The 13,591-nt window shown below is 45.9% G+C and overlaps 1 protein-coding gene across 10 annotated transcripts in view; it reads left to right on the top strand.

The window, feature by feature from the left end:
* Positions 1-13,591, top strand: part of dnah6 (dynein, axonemal, heavy chain 6) — a 362,044-nt gene that overhangs the window by 108,670 nt on the left and 239,783 nt on the right. For all 10 annotated transcript variants that reach the window (XM_069923917.1, XM_069923897.1, XM_069923911.1 and 7 more), the window contains one exon: positions 12,425-12,605. In XM_069923917.1, coding sequence (XP_069780018.1) covers positions 12,425-12,605 — 181 coding nt within the window. The remainder of the gene's footprint in view (positions 1-12,424; positions 12,606-13,591) is intronic.

Genomic DNA, 13,591 nt, shown 5'->3' with positions numbered 1-13,591 from the left:
GCAACTTGTCTGTGAACTACTCTTTGCAGACGATGCCGCTTTAGTTGTCCATTCAGAGCCAGCTCTTCAGCGCTTGACGTCCTGTTTTGCAGAAACTGCCAAAATGTTTGGCCTGGAAGTCGGTCTGAAGAAAACTGAGGTCCTCCATCAGCCAGCTCCCCACCATGACTACCAGCCCCCCCACATCTCCATCGGGCACAAGAAACTCAAAACGGTCAACCAGTTTACCTATCTCGGCTGCACCATTTCATCGGATGCAAGGATCGACAACGAGATAGACAACAGATCCGCCAAGGCAAATAGCGCCTTTGGAAGACTACACAAAAGAGTCTGGAAAAACAACCAACTGAAAAACCTTACAAAGATTAGCGTATACAGAGCCGTTGTCATACCCACACTCCTGTTCGGCTCCGAATCATGGGTCCTCTTCCGGCATCACCTACGTCTCCTAGAACGCTTCCTCCAGCGTTGTCTCCGCTCCATCCTCAACATTCATTGGAGCGACTTCATCCCTAACATCGAAGTACTCAAGATGGCAGAGGCCGACAGCATCGAATCCACGCTGCTGAAGATCCAACTGCGCTGGGTAGGTCACGTCTCCAGAATGGAGGACCATCACCTTCCCAAGATCGTGTTATATGGCGAACTTTCCACTGGCCACCGTGACAGAGGTGCACCAAAGAAGAGGTGCAAGGTCCGCCTAAAGCAATCTCTTAGTGCCTGCCACATTGACCACCGCCAGTGGGCTGATATCGCCTCAAACTGTGCATCTTGGTGCCTCACAGTTCGGCGGGCAGCAACCTCCTTTGAAGAAGACCGCAGAGCCCACCTCACTGACAAAAGACAAAGGAGGAAAAACCCAACACCCAACCCCAACCAACCAATTTTCCCCTGCAACCACTGCAACCGTGTCTGCCTGTCCCGCATCGGACTTGTCAGCCACAAACGAGCCTGCAGCTGACGTGGACATTTACCCCTCCATAAATCTTTGTCCACGAAGCCAAGCCAAAGAAGAGAAGAAGAATATTAAAAAAAAATGTTTAGTAAATAGAAGAGGGCTTGTATGAGCAGTTTATTTCAGTCGCTGAGGAGTCTCACTGCCTGAGGGATGAAGCTGTCTCTTAGCCTGGTAGTTTTGGTTCTGATACTCCTGTATCTCCTTCCCAATGGGAGTAGCTGAAAGATGCTCTCTGCGAGGTGGTATGAGTCCTCAGCTATTTTGCGAGCCCTCTTTAAACAATGACCCAAGTAGATCACATCATTGGGGGGAGGGAATCCCCAGTAATCCTCTCTGCTGCTCTTATGGTCCTGTGGGTTGGCTGCCGATCAATGTTCTACAGCAACTATATCACACTGTGATGCAGCCAGCCAGGACTCTCTCGATAGAGGTTCTGTAGAAAGTTGACAGGATGGTGGCTGGTAGCCTTGTCTACTTCAGTCTTCTCAGGAAGTACAGTTGTTGTTGTGCCTTCCTGATAAGTGAGATATTATGTGAACAGGATGAATTAAAATAATGATTCACTTTTCAGAATATCACAGATTCCATGACAATTTATGTCAACATTGTCATATTTTTGCAGAGGCATAACATTTGGGAGGACCCACTTATTTACATAATTTTTGCAAAGTCTAAAGAATTTGAAATCCTTTACTTTTTTAATTCAACAATATGCATCATTCAAAGTAAGGTCATGTCTGATGAAGAGCAACTTAAATTCCTTTTGCTGTCATAGCTGGGGTGTGGTGAGATGGTGGCTGAGTGAATGATTGCTCTTGCATCGATCTTGTATGAATTGAATTGACTAATTGACATTTCTCCATTTAAAAAAATAAAATAAAATTCTGCGAACTTTTGCTACAGGTACAACCAGAGTAATCTGACCTTCACTCCAAAAACAACTTGTATGGCTAAAGTATCTTTATTGTAACAAAATAGTCTTAATCCGATGAAATGGTGCAGCCGAGATAGGTAAACTGGTTGACCGTTTTGAGTTTTGTGTGCCCGATGGAAATGTGGGGGGGCTGGTAGTCATGGTGGGGAGCTGGCTGATGGAGGACCTCAGTTTTCTTCAGGCTGACTTCCAGGCCGAACATTTTGGCAGTTTCTGCAAAACAGGACGTCAAGCGCTGAAGAGCTGGCTCTGAATGGGCAACTAAAGTGGCATCGTCTGCAAAGAATAGTTCATGGACAAGTTTCTCTTGTATCTTGGTGTGAGCTTGCAGGCGCCTCAGATTGAAGAGACTGCCATCCGTGCGGTACCGAATGTAAACAGCGTCTTCATTGTTGAGGTCTTTCATGGCTTGTTTCAGCATCATGCTGAAGAAGATTGAAAAGAGGGTTGGTGCGAGAACGCAGCCTTGCTTCACGCCATTGTTAATGGAGAAGGGTTCAGAGAGCTCATTGCTGTATCTGACCCGACCTTGTTGGTTTTCGTGCAGTTGGATAACCATGTTGAGGAACTTTGGGGGGCATCCGAGGCACTCTAGTATTTGCCAAAGCCCTTTCCTACTTACGGTGTCGAAGGCTTTGGTGAGGTCAACAAAGGTGATGTAGAGTCCTTTGTTTTGTTCTCTGCACTTTTCTTGGAGCTGACTGAGGGCAAAGACCATGTAGCGTATACAGAGCCGTTGTCATACCCACACTCCTGTTCAGCTCTGAATCACGGGTCCTTTATCGTCATCACCTACGGCTCCTAGAACGCTTCCACCAGCGTTGTCTCTGCTCCATCCTCAACATTCATTGGAGCGACTTCATCTCCAACATCGAAGTACTCGAGATGGCAGAGGCCGACAGCATCGAATCCACGCTGTTGAAAATCAAACTGCGCTGGGTAGGTCACGTCTCCAGAATAGAGGACCATCGCCTTCCCAAGATCGTGTTATATGGCGAGCTCTCCACTGGCCACCGAGACAAAGGTGCACCAAAGAAGAGGTACAAGGACTGCCTAAAGAAAGCTCTTGGTGCCTGCCACATTGACCACCGCCAGTGGGCTGATATCGCCTCAAACCGAGCATCTTGGTGCCTCACAGTTCGGCGGGCAGCAACTTCCTTTGAAGAAGACCGCAGAGCCCACCTCACTGTCAAAAGACAAAGGAGGAAAAACCAACCAATTTTCTTTTGCAACCGCTGCAACCGTGTTTGCCTGTCCCGCATCGGACTTGTCAGCCACAAACGAGCCTGCAGCTGACGTGGACATTACCTCTCCATAAATCTTCGTCTGCGAAGCCAAGCCAAAGAAAGAGTCTTCATAGCAAGGGTATCAAACTAAATTTAATTATATTCAGATTTTCAGATTTCAGATTTATTGTCAGGGTACATACATGATGTTGGGCACTATCAGTTGTCCCAATAATTGCAATGACAAAGACTTGAGAATGATATGCTTTTTTGCACAAAAAACTTAATCTGGCCCAGATCCAAACAATAGAAGGGCAGGGAAGGGAAAGGTGACCCGACCTTTATGGCCTGGGTCCCAGGGGAGGTGTCCAGGTAAGATTGTCATCAGGTGGTGGGCCAGCCTGAGCCAATTAGCATATACAATCCATACCATTACATTCGCCCCTTTTTTTAAACAGAACCCCCCCCCACCTTTTACACAATGAGAGGGGAAGAGAGAGGAAAAAAAATTCCCCGAGGTTTAGCTGCTCCGGTGACTTCCTCCTTCTGTGGGACCGCTGGAGAGCAGGTGTATCTGAGCTATGCTGTTTGGGAAGGGAAGTGGTCCCGGGGTGGGGTGGGCAGTGGAGGGAGGAGTCTGGGTCGGGGTGACATTTGGGGTCTCCCTGGAGCTAGGGGGATTTGATGCCTCCCGGAGGTCCAACTCCTGGTGGGCAAAGCTGGGTGGCTCGGCCTCCAGTATTGGGGTGGTCTGCTCCGCGTGGGTGGGCTGTGGCAGGCAATGCAGCTTCAGGGTCGCCGGCCCTCGCCAGGTCTCGGATAGGCTCAGTGTCCTCGTGGCTATTGGGGTACCTTACAAACACGTATTGTGGGTTGGCATGTATGAGGTGTACTGTTTCCACCAGTGGATCCGTCTTATGGCCCCTCGCGTGTCTCTGTAGCAGGACTGGCCCCGGGGTTGCCAACCAAGGAGGAATGAAGGCATCATTTGCCAATCTCCAAGGGAAAGCAAACAGATGTTTATGCAGGATGGCATTAGTCGCGGTGCACAGGAGCGATCGGATTGCGTGAATCGCTTCAGGCAAAACATCCTGCCTGTGGGACACCGGCATGTTTTTGGACCTAAGGGCCAGGAGCACCACCTTCCAGATGGTTGCATTCTCCCTTTTCACCTGGCCATTACCCCTGGGGTTATAGCTGGTTGTCCTACTGGTGGCTATGCCCCTGGCCAGGAAGTACTGTCGCAGTTCCTCACTCATGAACGAGGTCCCCCAATTGCTGTGGATGTACTCAGGGTACCCTAACAGGGTGAAGATACTGCGCAGCGCCTTGATTACCGTTGCCGAGGTCATATCCGAGCAGGGAATAGCAAAGTGGAACCTGGAGAATTTATCCACCAACGTCAGGAAGTAGGTGTTCCTATTTGTAGTGGGTAGGGGCCCTTGAAATCGACAATGAGCCGTTCAAAGAGGCATGTGGCCTTGATGAGGTGTGCCTTCTCAGGCCGGTAGAACTGCGGCTTACATTCAGCACAGATCTGGCAGCGTCTGGTTGTGGACCGGATGTCCTCAACAGAGTACAGGAGGTTTTGAGTCCTGATGAAGTGGTACAATCTTGTGACTCCAGGGTGGCACAAACTGTTGTGGAGGGTCTGGAGATGGTCAAGATGCACGCTGGTGCACGATGCCCCCCCCCCCCGCCCCCCCCCCCCCCCCCCGGGATAGGGCATCTGGGGGTTTGTTGAGTTTACCTGGTCGGTACAAGATGTCATAATTATAGGTAGAGAGCTGGACCTCCACCTAAGAATCTTGTCATTCTTGATTTTACCCCGCTGTTTAGTATTAAACATGAAGGTCATTGCCCTCTGGTCTGTCAGCAAGGTAAAATGTTTACCGGGCAGGTAATAGTGTCAGTGGCGCACCACCTCAACGATCGTCTGGGCCTCCTTCTTAATCAAGCCTGACTGGTTAAGAGTGGTGGCCAGTGCAAAATCGGAGGCATCGCTCTCCATCTAAAATGGAATGGACTCGTCCATGGCATGCATCGTGGCCTTTGTGATGTCTCCTCGGATCTGGAAGAATGCAGCTTGGACTTCCACCGATAACGGGAAAGTTGTGGACTTAATCAGGGGGTGGGCTTTATTGGCATAATTGGACACCCATTGTGCATAATAAGAAAACAGCCCCAGGCACCTCTTTAGTGCCTTTAGGGTGTTTGGGGCTGGGAACTCCATAAGGGGTCGCATACGGTCGGGGTCCGGGGCAATGACACCAAGTGCCACAACACAACGGAGAAGGGCCAGATGATTTGTGTTGAACACACGCTTGTCCTTATTGTATGTCAAGTTGAGAGACTTGGCAGTGCGCATGAACTTAGCGAGGTTTGTGTCGTGGTCCCATTGGTCGTGGCCACAGATGGTGACATTATTGAGATATAGAAACATTGCTGTCAGCTTGTGCTCCTCCACTATCCAATCCATGACTTTCTGTGAAGGAGAGACACTGTTAGTAACACCAAAAAGCTCCCGCAGGAAATGAAAAAGTCTGCCATCGGTCTCAAAACCTGTGTAGAGCCAGCCGCTCAGGTGAAAGGGGAGTTGATGATAGGCCGACTTGAGGTCATTGGTCGAGAAGTCTCTGTATTGTGCGACCTTATTGACCGTCAGCTATCCGGGATAGTGTGTACGCATCTAACTGGGTGAAGAGGTTGATGGTTTGACTATAATCAATCACCATCCGGGGCTTTCCCACCCCTCTGACCATGAGGACCTGTGTCCTCCAGGGGCTGGAGCTAGGAGCTATGATCCCCTCTGCCAAGAGTCGCTTAACCTCAGCCCGGATTAACACCATATCTTCCGTGCTATAGTGCCTACTCTTCGTGGCAATCAGTTTACAGTCCAGGGTGAGGTTTGCAAATAGTGAAGGAGGGGTGGCTGCAGGGTGGTGAGGCTGCAGGACGGTGCCGAAAGCTGGGTGCTGGATTGGGGTGGGGTCCGTAAGCTGCGGGTTATAAACACTGAGCGGGGTTTGGGGCCCTCAAATGCCATCAGCACACTCCTGAACTGAATCTGCAAGTTGAGGCCCAGGAGGATTGGCGCACAGAGTTGGGGCATGAACAACAATAAAAAGTCTTTATAACACTCCTCCCTCCCACCATCAGAGACGCCGCACACTACCCGCGGATACAAGTCCGCTGGTCTTTCGCTGCCATCGACATGGACCCGGTCACCAGCCAAATGGGGATCGAGAGCCTCCAGGCCACCTCGGGGTGTATTAAACTTTCAGTACTGCCACTATTGAAGAGGCAGTTCGATTTGTGTCCATTCACCTCGACCTGTATCATGAAGTTTGTGATTGGGTGAGGGCTGGCTTGGTCCAAGCTGATCGATGCCAGGATGGGTGCATCGTCTTTGTCATCGGTAGGGAGACCCGAACCCAAGATGGTGGCCTCCATGTTGACCACGCTGCCAACGCTGATGAAGAAGGCAGAAGTGACGTCATTGGGGGGAAAAGTGATGTCGCTGGTAAGGATTGCTGCTGCACAAAGGATGGCGGCGGGAGCAGGTAAAATGGCACTCGCCTTACTGAGCAACACAGCCAGAACCGGAAGCTCCTCGGCCATACATGCCGTGCTGCTCTGAGATGGGGCTCTGGACCTGCAGACACATTGATAGTGGTCCTTTATCCTGCAGCTCGAGCAGGTAGCTCCTTTCATGGGGCAGAGACCTCGTGGGTGTCTTGACTGTCGCAGAAGTTGCACCTCGATGATCCGGTGCTACTGCAGCTGCAGTCGGGTCAGTTGTCCCTGACGCTGACTCCCAGGATGGTGGCCCTCATGGTGGCGCATACTGGGTAGGCCCGCTTCTGCCCGCGATCGACTCCGTGTGGTGCTGAGCCGAGTCTAAAGTTCTGGCCAGTTGGATCACCCATTTCATTGGGAGTTGATCCTCCTCGAGGAGACATTGTCGGATATAATCCAACCTCAATCCCGACACACAAGCGTCCCGGACCAGGTCTTCCACGCTCTGGGCCCCTGACACAGATACCGTGGGGTTCTCCAAACAGTCTTTTCCCAGTATGATCAGGGCTCAAATGAACTCTTCAACCGACTCACCAGGTTGCTGCTTTTTAGACACCAGGAGGCAACGGGAGTAGATCTCGTTGACCTTTGTCTTGTAAAGCGCCTGTAGTTCAGCCATCGCCTCTGAGTAGGTCGTGCCATTTCGGATGGCCTGGAAAGCCCTCTTGCCAACTCTTGTCTGTAGGACCTTTAGCCTCTTTTCGCCTGAATCGACCACTCCAGGAAGTTGTTAAAATAGTTGACCAGCTGCCATGCACCTGGGACTTGGAGATCCACTTCTAGCCAATTGGGGCGCAGCAACTTCACCATTACCGGAGATGTTAAAATTTTTGTGCAATAAATTGTTGGGCACTATCAGTTGCCTCAATAATTGCAATGACAAAGACTTGAGGGGAATGATAGGCTTTATTGCACAAAAGACTTGAGCTGGCCTGGATCCAAACTAGGGAAGTGCAGGGAAGGGAAAAGTGGCCTGACCTTTATGGCCTGGGTCCCAGGGGAAGAGTCCAGGTAAGACTATCATCAGGGGGCGGGCCAGCCTGAGCCAATTAGCATATACAATCCATACCATTACACATGACATCACATAGGCAAAGCAGAATTACCACTTATTTGTAATGCAAAAATCTGTACACAGCAGCATATATATGTAAACAAATAAAGAAATGTAAAAGATAACAAATGTAAACAAACTGTGCAATACAGAGAGAATTTTTTAAAAAAATCAATAAAGTGCACAAGTAAGAGACTTAAATGAGTTCCTGATTTTGTTGTTGAGGAGTCTGATGGTGGAGGGGCAGCAGCTGTTCCTGAACCTGGTGGAATGAGTCTTGTGGCACCTACACCTCTTTCCTGATGGTAGCAGCGAGAACAAAGCATGCGCTAGATGGTGTGATTCCTCCTGCTCACCAACAGCGACATTCTGATGGTGGGGAGGGTGTTTCCTGGGATCTCCTGGCTTTGCCCACTACCTTTTGGAGGGCTTTATGCCCTGAGGTATTGGTGTTCCCATACCAGTCTGTGATGCAGCCAGTCAGCACACTTTCCACTACACATATGTAGAAATTTGCCAAAGTTTCTGGTGTGTATCTGTTGCGGAGAAATGGTGTTTTATAACGGAATAACTCGGCCAAGGCACCAGGGAGTCGCTTCAGGAGTCTTTTATTTTCAAGATATCTTGGAGAACAGTCCCATAAAAATACTGGGGCTGCTCTGCTGAGCACGGACCAGCTGGGTTAATTTGTACAAAGGTACAAACAATAGACACATGTCACACTGAAACTCTGAGAGTGTCCTCCATATAAGGAGGAAAGCGATTGTCATTGGTTGATTCGAAAATAAACATTTCAAAGTCTTTGGTGGGATCCGGAGGGTCTACTGTCTTATTCAACAGCACACAGCTGAACTACTGAATGTCCTTGTAATAATTAATAGACTTAAAGTGGCAGCGCACAGCTTACTTTTAACTCTTTGTCACCCACTAAAACTGTCTTTACTAATTTTTCTTCCACACATTCCAAACCTCCACAAACTCCTGAGGAAGCAAAGATCCTGAGGGTCCACAAAAGATCCTCCAAGATAGTGACTCCCAAGAACTTAAATTTTCTCACCCTCCCTACCTCTGATCCCCCCAAAATCACTGAATTGTATACCTCTTGCTTTCCCTTCCTGTAGTCAACAATCATTGAGTGCACGGTTGTTGCTGTGGCACCATTCAGCCAAGTTTTCAGTCTCCCTCCTGTATGTTGACTCCTCATGAATATATTATGGCAGATGACCAAAAGTTTTGCTACCAAATTTTTAATAGGTTCTAAAAGGGAGAAAGAGAGGCAGAGAACAAGAGAGATTTAGGAAAGAATCACCAAAGCTTGAAACTTTGGTAATTTCAGTCAAGGCTGTCAGTTGTACACTAATTAAAATTTGCAGCTGATCAAGAGCCCAAAATTTCTCTTAGGGCTGGAGGAGATTAGACATGTTGCAATAGCAAAGTCTAAAGTTAATTTGCTGATAGGGTTAAAAAAAAACTGACAGCTGTATTAACTACCTGGATGAATTTCAGTCATTAAGGTCTGCGGGAGCAGAAATTTTCCAAAACAAAATAATGGAAGACAAAAGGTCACCACAATGTGATTCTATAATTATTGATTATCCTTTTCCTTTGCAATTGTCTGAAATTCATCCAAGTAGTTTACAACATAGACATCAAAATCACTTCAGCACAGTATCATTAAATCAATCTAGTTCCACCTCTGTAACATTACCTTTATGTTGCTTATCTGTGGCTGAAACCTACAGGCATGCATTTACTAACTTTAGACTTTACTGCTGCAACATGTCCAATCTCCTCCAGCACTAAGAGTAATTTTGGGCTCTTGATCATCCACCTTTCTTGACACCCATTTAGTTGGGTGTCAAGAAAGGTGAAGGTGAGGTGGAGCTTGATGCTATTAGCATATTTGTGGAAATGGTTAAAAGCATTTTAGATGCAGAATGAAAGAGCCAATAACAGATTCACAGGGGCCTCAGAGATAAAAATACAACAAAGAATAGAGAAATATTTGCAGATAGTTCTTGGCTTGACAGGATAAATAGAATTGGAAATAAGTTGTTGAAATTCCACCGATCTGGATGATGATGGAAGGAGTTGGAGAGAAGGGTGTGTTTATGTATCAAACAGTGAAGTTTGGAGAGGACACAATGGCCATCTCCAATCATGCTTTGGTGAAGGTAGAAGGTTTCTCCTTCGATTTCTGTGTAAAAGTATGCCTAACCAGCTCCTGAGTTCACCAAAAAAGAAATCATTCTGTATTTTATTTTTAAATGTCTGAAGGCATGTTATGAGGCTTACTTCATACAAGTTGAGTAAGCAGAAGTTAAAATCAAATAGTTCATTTGAAAAATTAACGCATATTTTGTCTTGTCTAGTGACTTTCATATTTCCATCATATAAATCTATTCCCCTAATTACAAAATGTTCTCAGACAAATCATGTGACTGCAGATTCAGCAAGCTAACAAACTTTCTACATAATCATCACTGCAGCTTTTTCATTTTCACCAGAAATTAGGAAGAACTCCATAAATTGAAAAGTTAAGAGATCATGCTCCACATTGACCTTATCTTAATTGATATTTATTATAATTGCTACGCTTAATTGCATTTATAAATGCCACTCAGATGAATTTAAATGAGCAACTATAGTTGGTTTATTGACAGATAAATGCAAATATTATCATATTTTGCACTGTTATCACTGTTGGAAAATAGTTTTCAGTTTTTTTATATATATATACACACACACACACACACACACACACACACACACACACACACACACACACACACACACACACACACACACACACACACACACACACACACACACATATATATATATAATATCAACATCCATTGGAGCGCTTTCATCCCTAACGTCGAAGTACTCGAGATGGCAGAGGTCAACAGCATCGAGTCCACGCTGCTGAAGATCCAGCTGCGCTGGATGGGTCACGTCTCCAGAATGGAGGACCATCGCCTTCCCAAGATCGTGTTATATGGCGAGCTCTCCACTGGCCACCGTGACAGAGGTGCACCAAAGAAAAGGTACAAGGACTGCCTAAAGAAATCTCTTGGTGCCTACCACATTGACCACCGCCAGTGGGCTGATAACGCCTCAAACCGTGCATCTTGGCGCCTCACAGTTTGGCGGGCAGCAACCTCCTTTGAAGAAGACCGCAGAGCCCACCTCACTGACAAAAGGCAAAGGAGGAAAAACCCAACACCCAACCCCAACCAACCAATTTTCCCCTGCAACCGCTGTAACCGTGTCTGCTTGTCCCGCATCGGACTTGTCAGCCACAAACGAGCCTGCAGCTGACGTGGACTTTTACCCCCTCCATAAATCTTCGTCTGCGAAGCCAAGCCAAAGAAGAATATATATATATATATATATATATATATATTTATATATATATGTGTATATATGTATATAAGACTAATATTGATGTAATGGCCCAATGTAATCAAGCAAAGGCTGCAAAGCAAAGTCACATCCAGAAGATTACTGGCTTTGTGGTATAAATTTGGAAGAGGCATCAACCAAGAATTCAAAAGTCACAAAGATCTTTCCTTACTGTTGTGAGAGATGGGAAAACTGATCTAAAATTATGAACATGAAGGAAACTAAAATTCATACATCAGTTAATGGCTGTAACCAGTACAAACAGGATGAGCTTGGGAATTAGGATGCAGGAAAGCAGAGTCAGCACGATTAACATAAGAATCTTCTAGTCTTTGTGACAAGATCAATGAGCCACCATAAGAATAAGATAAGGAGCGGTAAGGAACAATAGAATGTAGGAAGTTGAGGTAGTCTGGATAGACAGAAGTGCCAAGTTCTACATATCTAATTAGTTAACCTTACACAGATTTACAAAGTTATACATATTAAATTAGTCAACCCTAGACAGGATGAACCAACTCTACATACCAAGAGACTGTAGCTCTGAGAATCAGGAAGGTGTGAATAAGGACAATAACATGAAGGGACACTGACAGGATACCCCCTGGTCCTCCAAGTATACTGAAACTGCACGTAGGCAGGAAGGATTGCCTCTGCCAAACCCATCCAGGGGGCAGAAGAATGTAAGGGGGAGGGTATTCTGATACTGAAATTTACTGTATAAAAGTTGGGTGAGCCCTAGTGTATGTGTGTATTCCCAGGGTAAGGGGAAGCACCCAACTTTGCATTGTTGTTTTAATAAATGTTCTTTGTTTTCAATATTTGTCTCGAGCAATTTCTTTAAAGGTACTTCTGTTTCTAACATTGTCATCTTCCAAAAACTAGTCATGCTGTAAATGTTTTGTGTAAGTATTCCACAAAGCTGATTGTGCTTGGCTTGAGCGAAGAGATTTTGTGAACACTGATTTCTTATTTTTCCTTATAAGTGATATGTCATCATCTGTTGCTACCAACTGTTTAAATTTTCCATTGAATTGTTTATATTTGAGATAAAATACTTGATTAATCAAAAGTTCATTTATAATAGAGTTGTAGCAAAACAGAATAACTCCCTGTGCATACACACACACAGTGTGTTTGCTTTTGTTGTTTTTGCAATACAGTTTAAATTTGATATAAAATATATATATATATATATATTTTGTTGGAATAAGCCAAATTGCTAAAATAAAACAACAATGTTTTTTTTTTAAACTTTGTTGCAGGAACAATGGTTGACATGTCAGAGAAACTGGTTGTACTTGGAAAGTATTTTCTCTGCTCCAGACATTCAGCGTCAGCTGCCTGCGGAGGCCAGGATGTTCACTCAAGTGGATAAATCCTGGAAGGAAATCATGAGAAGAGTAAATCGCCTACCCAGTGCTCTGAGGGCAGCTACTCAACCTGGTACATGGATTCTGAAAATATTTAACTCTTTCCTAAAAAGTGGTTCTGTTTTCCTGTATATAGAACAGTGTACATTTCTTGTGTAGGCTGATATATCGGAAGACTGAAATATAGGTTCTACTTACTGACATTTGCTCAGTCTGTTTTTTAGTTTGCCCTGAAACATTTGTTGTTGTACAAGCAACAGTGTAATCACAGAAATCCGCAATTAATCCAGTTAAAAAATATGCAGACCATGTGGAGGGTGAAACAGGGTTTAAGTTTCAGTGTATGACATGCTAAATCCAACCTGCTTGAGAAACTCAGCAGGTTAGGTAATGAATCCTCTCTCTTCTTCCATACCACTTTCTCTATCTCTCTCTCTCTTTCTCTCATCACCCCAGCCCCACTTTTTGTCCTCTTTTCTATTTACCCCAACCCAGCCACTTACCCATTTTCATCACCTCTTATCTTCAATTTCATCTCTCCACTGGATTCTTTCTCTTCCTCCCCTCACCCCCCCCCCCCCACTTTGGCTCCATTTGGTCTCCATTTATTGCAATCGTCTTAGCAGCCTTTGTCTTCTAATCATCCACTTCACCCTGTATGACTCGTCTTCCTCTACTCAAGTCTTTTGTTTTTCTTTCCCCTTTTTCTCTTTGTCTGGCATCTGCCAAACTACTGTCACTGTGTGTCATGCATCACCTCTGCCCCCGCGCCCCCCCCACCCCCATTTTGTTCTGGCACTTGCCTGCATTTTGCTCATACCTTGATGAAAGGCTCAGGGCCAAAATGTTGGTTATGTATTTTTACCTTTGCTACCTAAAGAATGCTGTGTGACTTGTTGAGTTTCTCCAGCAATTTTGTGTAAACATGCTTCACCTCTCCCTGGTTCACTAATTCCACATGGAGTCCTTTTCCACCCATCCCACCATATCCTCTTTATACTAGCTTATTTTCTCCACATCTCCAGTCTCAATAAAAGTTTCAGTTCAAAATATCAACAA

The sequence above is a fragment of the Narcine bancroftii genome, chromosome 1 (assembly GCF_036971445.1).
Source record: "Narcine bancroftii isolate sNarBan1 chromosome 1, sNarBan1.hap1, whole genome shotgun sequence".
Taxonomy (NCBI): domain Eukaryota; kingdom Metazoa; phylum Chordata; class Chondrichthyes; order Torpediniformes; family Narcinidae; genus Narcine; species Narcine bancroftii.
The sequence above is the reverse complement of the archived record's forward strand: the minus strand, read 5'-3'. Positions and strand labels throughout refer to the sequence as shown.